The 10,157-nt window shown below is 44.9% G+C and overlaps 1 protein-coding gene across 1 annotated transcript; it reads right to left on the reverse strand.

Annotated features, from left to right (window-relative positions):
* Positions 1 to 853: 853 nt before the first annotated feature.
* PRSS23 (serine protease 23) lies at positions 854 to 8,836 on the reverse strand. Its single transcript, XM_062567355.1, has 2 exons — positions 8,730 to 8,836; positions 854 to 4,068 (listed from the first exon to the last, which is right to left on the reverse strand). Exon 2 carries the CDS (start codon positions 4,053 to 4,055, stop codon positions 2,937 to 2,939), a length of 1,119 nt encoding a protein of 372 aa, XP_062423339.1. The 5' UTR covers positions 4,056 to 4,068; positions 8,730 to 8,836; the 3' UTR covers positions 854 to 2,936.
* Between the last annotated feature and the right edge of the window lie 1,321 nt (positions 8,837 to 10,157).

A 10,157-nucleotide genomic window follows, 5' to 3' on the forward strand; every position in this document is an offset into this window, starting at 1 on the left:
ATATATATAAATATGTAATATAAAGGAATATAGACACAATATACTATATATACTATAGTAATAAAATACTGTATATAACAGACTCTCTGAATCCATATTACTGTAAGCTTTTTGCATAATTTTTTTAACCAGCTCTCATTATGCTAGCTCATTTGCCTTCTGCTCAGCTCCACTCTGCCAGTCTTGATGGTCTGTCTCAATGTCATCTTGAGAGAAGGACAGAGCTTAGCCTACAGTCCAACTAAGTACTTAAATTTATATGTCAGCAGGTGGGAAATACATTCAGCAAACCAGGACTGATGTTCTTAAGCCCACATGAATTGTGGTGCACATCCTGAGATGAAGGAAAGTTTATGGGTAGCAATCCCCAAACAAAATGAGTGTAACATCTCTGCCCTCCAGTGTCCCTCTGAAAACTGTAGGTTTCAATGTTGGCTTCAGAGGAACTGCCTCAATTGAAAGAAAAGGAAGATGGACTGGACATATATCCTTATATTGACTGATTCAAATTCCTCCATAGTTTAGTCATCTTAAAGTTAACAAAAAAAAAAAAAAGGTTACTGAAGTCTAACAGGCTATTTTCAGCTTTAATTAATCTGAGCTCATGACTTATTTTGGAATGGCAAAAACCATACCAAAGCTAAGAGTGATACCTACTGACCAAAGATACATAGTACAGAAAAAAGACTACCTATGTAATCGATGAGGACACAAGAAAAGATGGGAAAAATAGAGAAATAGCATTGAGAATGTTGATACATCTGTGCTGTATTTGAATGTCTTTACAAATTGTGAAATGCAACTGAAAGTACAACCCAAGTATAGTAAAAATACAAGAATGTCTGCACTGGAATTCCATAATGTTTCTTTATTCACTGTGATACATTCAAACAAAAGTGCTCCAGATAACAGCCATAAGAGTAAAGGAAATCTAAAATAAAAAGGCAGAAGACAACCATCAGATACATATGGTGATTATTCATATTTCAAAGCATTAGTATCTGCTTGTATCTGAGTGCACCAAAAATCCACATGGAAACCCACATGGAATATGGAAACATGGACCCACACAGGGTCCATGTTTTTGTACGCTGCACCTATAAAAATAATAACCATAGGCAGCTCTAGCAAAAGTGGCCTTCAGAACTAGAGCCAAAGCCATCACAAAGATAAAGCACCATGAGGCATACGTTTACAAATGCCACAGTAATTAGTAGAGTGAAAGAAAGGCTTAACTGAACTAACATTTTCCTCATATAGTACAGGGCAACTCTGCCTAGCCTCATTCCTTCCCAGCTCTGCTATTTCACATGAGGGGCTTGTGTTTGCCGCATAACACCAGTGCCAGGTGGAACTTGGTGAACTTCAGGAGACAGTGAGAGATGGGGTGGAGAAGAGAATTGGAACTGGAGCCAGTGTCTATCCTATTTAAAAAAGTGCTGTCATAGCAGCATGTCCTTAACCATGTTACTGCAATACAGTGGCACAATCTATCCGAGAAGCACTGTACAGACCACACTGACTTCCCAATGCTGTTTGCTAAACTACAAATATTTGCACGGGTTGATTTTTTTACTGTGGCTCTTGTTTTAAATTACACTTCTGCTATAGTAAAATAAGTCACTCAGGTTGATAAGGGACAGCAGGGCACCACTTCAGTGCTAACTGGGATTGCATCCTATAATCTGGCTCTATTCCAGCTGCAGAATTCCTGAACTGCGTGTATGACAAGAACTACTGGTCACTCAAAAATCTGACTGAGGTGAGGGGGTGGGGGGGAAACCTGCCCCAAACAACACAAGAAACAGAAGTGAAGATTATGTAAAAATTGCCTTTGAAAGGGATATGATGGAAAGACACTCACAAATCCAGGGTTACTCTGCTGTATCTATGGGTTGAGCAGCACAGATCTTCAACAAAAAGGGAAACAATTCAATAAAACCTTTGTCCTCCCCTCCCCGTTACCTGCTTCACAAGCAGCAACTCAGATGGGCAGCAAGACCAGACAGGCCTCCCCTCCAAAGGGTCTGAGTTGCTGACAAGAGATTTTTCCTTAAAAGATCACAGGTCACTAGAGGAGACAAGCCTCTGTTCCCACATGCTTTCTATAATATATTTGTAGGGATTCTGCTAGGTGTAAGGCTATGCCTCAGCTGCTGTAAAGGATTTAGGTCAATGTATGATTTGTTTTTAGCAAAGCAGGATGCAATGGCACTGTTTGTTTATGGCCAACATCATCTTCACAGTTAAGTTCTTGCAAGATCAAGGTTTGTTTGCTCAAAAAGCATTTCTCTTAACTATGTTACTAACAAAGTCTCAAATCACACAGGTTGAAAGAAGTTTATAAATCTTATGTAGTTATTTACCCTTCACGCTATTTGTGTGGCATTTATCTCCCACGGTGCATGCTTTGCCCTTTTCACACTCCCTTTCTCATGCAGGAACACAAAGCTGTAATGTTTGGGTTGCAAACATCATTAAATGTCCCTCTGCAGCCCCCAACAGCACAGAAATATTTTCTTTTAACAGTTCAGATCAAAGCATTTCTACTAATCCTAGGATTTATTAAAACAAACATTGTAGGCATGAGATAATCAACAGCGTCCCTTTTATAAGATTCTTTGGAGACGGTTCTGATTTTGTACTGTTTACTGATCCGCCCCTAATTAATCTTCAGTTGCTCAGCTGCAAAGTCAGCAAGCCCACCTGCTCCTTCCCCACCCTGAAGACGTTCCTCTCTCCCCAGACAGTTTCTAGCTGTAATGACTGCACTACACTACCACTGTCCTGAGAACAAGGTGGCTTGCTCGCAAAGCTACAGATCACATCCTGGTGTTGCAAAAATCATATTACACACATTTGCAGCAGAAGTCTAGCCTTTCCTTAGAGGAGTAATTAAACCAGTCATTAAGTGCTTCCAAGGAGTTTCATCGTCTTTATCCTTCCCTACAGTCAAGGTAGTTGCCTTTGATCCAGTAACATATCTGTGCATATTTGAGGGGTGTGATGCGAACAGCTACATTGAAGTCCTGTGGGGTGCCATTCATGTCCACCCACTGATGGCCTGAAAATATTCCAATAATTTTACGCTCCCATTTGTGATTCTGCCTCTTCCACATCCTCACATATACCCCAGATCCACTTGCACCTGGCTGGGCATCACACTGCTGGTACAACAGGTCATACGTTTCGTCTTTGACGTCACAGAAACGGTAAACCAGGTTTCCTGGTCGATCATTGTCATAGCCAGAGAAGTGAATCCTCCCTCCAGGTAAGTGCCTCGCTGGCGGGCTCACACCTATCTTCATAAACTTTCTTTTATGAGGCTTCTTGAGCTCCAGCAGGGCATAGTCATAATCCATGCCAATATCATTGGCATTTCCTTTGATCCATCCTTTGGGAACATGTGTTCTTTTCACTCTGATCCACTGGAATTTCATTTTCTCAGGCATTGCTGAGCTGGTAATATTGGCCCCTTTGCTGCCATCTTTCAGTTTGGGCCTCAGGAACCCCACCCGCAGTTTCTGAGCTCCTTTTACATAACTCTTGCCATCGTGGATACAATGAGCAGCAGTAAGAACATGCTTTTCAGCCACTAGCGTCCCTGTGCAACCAGTAGATAGCTTCACTGACGTGGAGAATGGGTAATTCAACAAGAAGTCCTTCCCAAAGATGCTAAACCTGCTGTCATATCCATAGATCTGCCTCTTAGTTCGAGATTTGCCTTGAGATCCCTCACCACTGTTGCTCAGAATATATATGCCCACTTCAGTTTCAGTGAGGCTACCATTAGCATACAAGGTTTCATAGGACAGGTAGTTCTTTACTTCTTCATAAGTTGGCAGTGGGGAACTTTTGTGGCATGCTGGGCCACAAGGAGATACCACTTCCAATTTGGTCTCCGCATCAAATCGCGGTTTGTCCAAGTTAAGGGTAGACTGTGGTAAGATAACTGGAACCCTGTAAGATGGCCAAGTTGGCTTCCAGTGAGAACTGGAGGGCATCACATCTTTAGCAGCACACAGAAGGAGGATTAAAGTAGACAAGCCTGCCATTCTGAATGCCAGTCTGTAGAAAGCAAAAGAAAGTCCAGTTACTCATCCAAATATTTTGCAAGATTACTCTAAAATATACGCAATAGTTTGCAAACCAAGCATAGTTCTTATTACTGCTTCTAAGTTTCATACTGAAATCAGAGACCGCAAAGTTTGGTGTCCATGGAAGGAGGAAACCTGTATAATGCATCATAAATATATAAAAATATGCTGGCCCTTGGAGATACTTATGCTATAGGCCTGTTAGTAGATTACATCAAAGGGTTGGTTTATTGTTTTTAGAAGATTTTACTCTATGAACTTAAGTTGTATATTCAAGAGCTCCCATGTTATTTGGCACGTTGCGTTACAAAACCGGTCCTGCTCTGCAAATCCCATAATAAGGGTCAAGCAATTTAAACGGACCCAGATATTGTAAGTTCCTCAGGCTCCTCGATATTACACTACTGCCTTAATCTGTATTTTGAAACAAGTGTCCCAGATGCAGACTTGAAACACAGGGACTTTTAACCCTTAGTGTGTGAAGCACCAACTCTCTATTAACATAATGGGAGGTTACAGCATTTTCTTCATATAATGTAAAGAAAATCTATTCTATGTGTAAATTCCTGCATTCAAAAGCCATAATTCCTTCAAAGAATTTGTGCCTTTCATTTCAGCTAGGTTAGAGCATTCCCCAGAAAGCTCCCACTTACTCAATGGAGTCAGAGAGTAAGATCTTCAAAAAAGGTCCTTAAATTGCTGTCTTAGCCAGAGACATCAAGCTGATGATAGGCATAGGCAGGTGGGAAAAGAAGGTAACTTAAACATGAACAAGTTTCTAAAACATTACTGCATGGGAGATTTGCTTCCCCTTGCAACTCATACCAGATAAAAATTTCTGTTCCATGTAACATTCTCCCCTAGGCTTACAAGGGAAAGAGTGATATGATTACACAATAGCAGCTATGAAGTAAGCTACAGATCTTGAGGGAATTTTCAGTTAACATACTGATTTATTCCTTCATAAACTCAATTAATTAGAAATGCAAACCAACCCCCTCTGAGCGTGAGGAGGCAAACGGGACTGTAAATGTGTTTATGAACCGCAGGCAGGGTACTTCAGTCTGCAAAGAACAGCGTGCACTAGTACTGTACCAAGAAAGTGTGTAACTTTAGTTTACTTGAAAATTAGCCATACAGCTGAATCGCTGCAGGAGGCATTGTGCTGTGGGCAAGAAGGCAGGCAGGATCTCCCTCATACAAAGATTATTCAAACAAAACTTCACAATTATGTTGAGCTTACACATATTTAAAGCCTGCTGAGATTACATTGATCCCAACTGCAGGATCATTCCTGAAATACCTCAAAAGAGTAAACCAAAGCAAATCATGCAGGAGATGACCACAGCTCTCTAAGAATAAAAAGAAAAATCCATTTTGTAGGAATGCTTCATACCTAAGATGCACTGAAAAAGACTTCAGAAGCCATAGCCTGCTAAAGCCTGAAGATGTCCAATGCAAATATTAGGCCTGGATTCTTTCATAGTTGGTAGCATCATCTTTGGGAATGGATGCTATAACTAAAGCACACACAGCTCAATGTTCAAGATATCAACTGACTCACACAGGAAATCAAAACATTTTGATTCCAAAAAAACAGATGTAGATGAGAGTTGATGCTACTTATGCCCACAGAGGCAGGTACTAACTCTTCCAGAAGTCACCGTATCAGTTGATATTTTTTTCATTATCAAATAGGATATTACCCTTTAAAGGGCTGCATTTTTTTCTAGAAGGGTTTAACTCTATAGAATGTGTTATTTTATACCTAAACAGGCAAGCCATGCTGAAAACTACAGGCCGTTCTAAACACGTATCAGAACTGCATAATCTTGGATGTCACAAAACTGGAAAATAGTTGCTTATTCATTCAAGGAGAACTATCAGCTTCTCTGGCTCCTTCCTAAATAAAGGTATACTCAGAGAACTATGGCACAGATTAATCCTGGATGCTGGCTAGGTTTTGCAAGCAATCAAATTAGATATCAGTTGGTATAAGGATGGTCCAAGAAACATCTGCCGTATAAACAGTGATTAGGAAAATATAGAAAAAGAAGGTAACAGGGATAAATGTTACCATTCCAACTCCACAAAGAAAATACTAGCGTAAGTCCACTGATAACTGTCCTAATTTGTGACAGCAAGGACGGTTCATGGGAATGTTTACTGGTCTCATGGTTTGGAGCTGAGAAAAGACCAAAACAGTTATGCCATGCGTCAAATAACACATCCCATTATTAAGAGCATGCATTTACATGCACAATCTGCTCCCCTCCAGGTCACACCAAAGTTATTCCAAAAATGACATCTGAAGCTTTTTCAATAGCTGGAATCTCAGCTGAAATTGTACCACTTGTGCCACTACTCGGATGTAAAAATCATTCATGTTAACTGAGTCAATGCTGACCTTTGGCTGGTTAACTCAGCTGTCAGGGAAAAACTGAGAGCATCTTGTCAGTTGTTATTTGCATGAACAGCCAAATTGCCCTGTGCCCGTCAGCTCAACAACCTGAGGAAGGGACTGTATGCCCAACAGCTTCTCTGCTTCCTCCAAGAGCATCAGAGAGATTACCTGTCCCTGCAACCTTCCTCCCCTTTACTCCTTACCATTACTGCTACAGCAGCACCAGTGCAGGAAAAGCAGTTTTAGTCAGCAGAGGGCAGCCGCCCAATGGGGAGAACAAGACAAGAGCAAATGAAAGCTGGTCCCAAAAAAGGGCTTCAGAGAAGCAGATCACATCTCTGTTCTGTGCTCTTTTAAAGTAGTATTTACTCTGCTTCATATCTCCAAGCACCCACACCCCCTGCGTCTTCTGTGCTATCATCACATTGCAGATACAAGGGATAAAAAAGCCTTTTCATCAGCTGCAGAACTTTTCTGTTATCTCAATTGTTATTAAAACCTAACCACCATAAAATACAATTGTGAGTTTGTATCTGACCATAGATGCTAAACAGTGCTCACAGATAAGAGCATTTACTGAAGTCATCATAATTATGTCTCCAGATTATACATTATTATTATTATCTCATTTGTAATAAATTAGCTCTGGGCTGCAGTAAACAGAATAAAGATATCCTATTTATAACAGTATACCAAATTATTTCATGATATCTCTTTCCTCTTTAAAAAACATGGCTATGCAGAAAAATGAATTATTAAAATTCCATCTAAATTTGAAGAGCCCTACCAGTTAACGTCTCCTTTCCGCTTTTCTTTAAAAGAAAGAAAAAAAAGGTGAAAAATCTATGTTAAAACACTCACTATGTTCAACCACTTACATGTGGGTGACCATGAAAGCTGTCCTCCAGCAAAAGCAACTGCTAAGAAGCGAAGTGCCTTCCTGACGGGCTGCCACAAAACGCGAGCGAACGCATTACGACGCGTTGTTCCACTGCAGTACGGTTCTCCTGCTCCTATTTAAACTGTGTCATAAACTCAATCCACCCTTTGACTCAGTACAAAGCCCTGCTCTGATATCCAGCATAGGAACCCCCTAGAAAGCGGTTTGTACATAATCACACTTGCTAATGGAATTAAAATTGTTTTGAGAATGGAAACAGTGACAGCTACCCTGGGGCTCACCACACTACTAAAACACTTTGCAGACACGTTTCCCTGCCGGCTACGGGCATTCACGCCTCCGGAGAGATGCTGGCGCGAGAGAATTGCCTTGTTCAGAGCAGACATGGATCATTTTCTAATAAGCAAGTAATTTTTCTGGAAGAGTTCACCACTTCGAGGGTGGTTCTTGTAATAAGATGGTTAAACGACACTAAATCTTGGAGCGCACCGTATGAAAACCTGCGAGCGGAACGGCCTCCGTCGCGTTAGAAATGGAGAAAGTTTTTCCACAGCGCTAGAAGCCAGAATGATTAACACGGAGGGGAAAAAAAAAAAAAAAAAAAAAAAAAAAAGTGAGAGAAAGAGAGCAAGAACAGGGGGAGAGAGAGAAAAACCTGCCTCAACCCCAGCCGTAGAGGCGAACCGGGCTACCCTTACTGCCGTGCCAAAATACCTCAGCCGCTTTCCTTACTCGCGGAACTCGTTAAAAGGCAGCAGGAAGCGCGGAGCGGCGCCCGGAGAAGCGCGCAGCCCTGCCGCCACCGCCGCCAGCAACACGGGCACCCGCGCACCCCGGCCAGGCTCTGAGGCGGGCAGGCGGCACGGGGATGGAGGGGGGAACCCAACCTGAATAGGTAAATTAAAAAAAAAAAAAAAAAAAAAAAAACGGAACAAGAAAGCAGGCTGCAAGCGGCGACGGGCACGGCGGGCGCGACGCGGGGTGACGGGCGCCGCGGGCGAGGGGCGCCTCGGCGTCGGGGAGGGCGGCGGGCGGTTGCCGGGCGGTTCCCGGCCTCAGCGGCTGCTCCTAACTTCTCCCGCGCATCCTCCAGGGCGACAAGTGGCAAATGCGAACACTGCTATTATTATTATTATTATTATTATTATTATTGCTATTATCCGTTAAACCAGCTGGGACGCGGCCGCTCCGCGCCCCCCTCCTGCCCCCGAGCCCGGCCGGCGGCCGCCGCGGCGCAGCGGGTTGAACGTTAATTTCCAGCCCGCGAGAGCGCAGCCGGCCGCGGCCGCCGGCAGGTGAGGCTGCCCCGCGCCCGCCCAGTACCTACCCGCTGCCCGCGGCGGCGGCGTCTCCGCGAGCGGCTCGGGCAGGTGGCGGGGCCGGTGCCGCCGCCTGCGCGGGGCTGGGGGCGCCTCCCCCTCCCGCAGGGCGCCTTCCCCCTCGGCGGGGCGGAGCGCCGGGCCGGGCCGGGCCGGGCCGGGGCGGCGCCTCCCCGCAGGTGCCTCCCCGCCGCCGCCCGCCGGCGCAGGCGCGCTGCCCGCTTCCCCCGCCGCGCGGGCCGCTGCGGCGCTGCGCGCCCCCGGGGGCGTCAGCCCGTTTTGGGCGCTTTCTCTCTCATTTCCGTTGTTTTGCTGAGGAAAACATGCTTTTTTTCCCTCTCTTTTCCCAACTTCCCGCGCCTGTTTCCTTCGTGCCGCGGCCCCCACGTCGCGCCGGGGGCCGCGAGGCGCCTCCCCCCCCCCCCCGGGGTGACCTGGCGGCTGTGGGGGCCCTGCCTGGGAGCAGATGCCGGGGGAGCTCCGCGGCCCCCCACGTCTCTTACCGCATCAGGCAGATATTTGACTTTAACATCAGGGACGTTCTTTGTACGCGCTTTAATTACCCATCCTCTTGAACCCTCGTAATGGTATCTGGCCAGGAAAAGAGGGGACTGGAGCCAAGAAGGCAAAAATCCTTCAACATGTTTTAACTCCGAGAGAAAAACCCACAAAGGTTTTTGCCAAAATTCCCAGCTGATCACTATTACCCCAGAAGGCAAATACAAATTTTGCAGGAATCGATTCGTGTGCTGCTTTCCCCTGGCCCCTCAGCTGCTGCGAAGGACAAGCAAAGCTAGGGGCGCGCAGGGTCCGCCCTGCCCCAGGCCCTGCGCGAGGAGCTGAGGCGCTACAGGAACTTCGGTTCGTAACATGATTTTTAAACTTGCATTTATTTGGATCTAGCACCAACCCCATTTCAGTTTGCAAGAGGAGTTTCGCAGGAGGCTGGAAAAAGTGATGGGTACAAAAAAATGAGAAACACTCTGAAAAGTGTATTCAGGCAGACGACGCTTTCTCAGCTCACGTGGGCGATCAGAGAAGAGTTACAACATCAGGAGGCATTCCCCAGGGATAGGGGCCAAACATTTCAGCAGAGACCCAGCTAGAGAAGGCGACTGGTGTTAGAAGGAAGCAGGGGCTGGTAATACCAGTTCTGCTGCTGCGAAGTCACCAGAAATGGATTGTGAAGCAGTGAGGAAGATAGCTGGAAAATCAGTAATCGGCTAAGAACTGGCCCTGAGCTAACAAGTAGCACTGCATCAGAGTGATGTTAATGATATACTAAACCTTAATGATTATAATATTACTATGCTAAATGATACACTAATAATATCCCTCCCTCGTGGGGCATCTGGCCTCTGCATCTACGTCCTACTCAGAGATATGCAGCCCTGCTGCTCCGGTTGCTTGGCCCTATATGTTTTGGAAGTTTTGCA

Source organism: Rhea pennata, chromosome 1, assembly GCF_028389875.1.
Source record: "Rhea pennata isolate bPtePen1 chromosome 1, bPtePen1.pri, whole genome shotgun sequence".
Classification (NCBI taxonomy): Eukaryota; Metazoa; Chordata; class Aves; order Rheiformes; family Rheidae; genus Rhea; species Rhea pennata.

What these genes read in the sequence shown, in the direction of transcription:
- PRSS23 (XM_062567355.1), bottom strand. Translation starts at nt 4,055, where the DNA reads ATGGCAGGCTTGTCTACTTTAATCCTCCTTCTGTGTGCTGCTAAAGAT.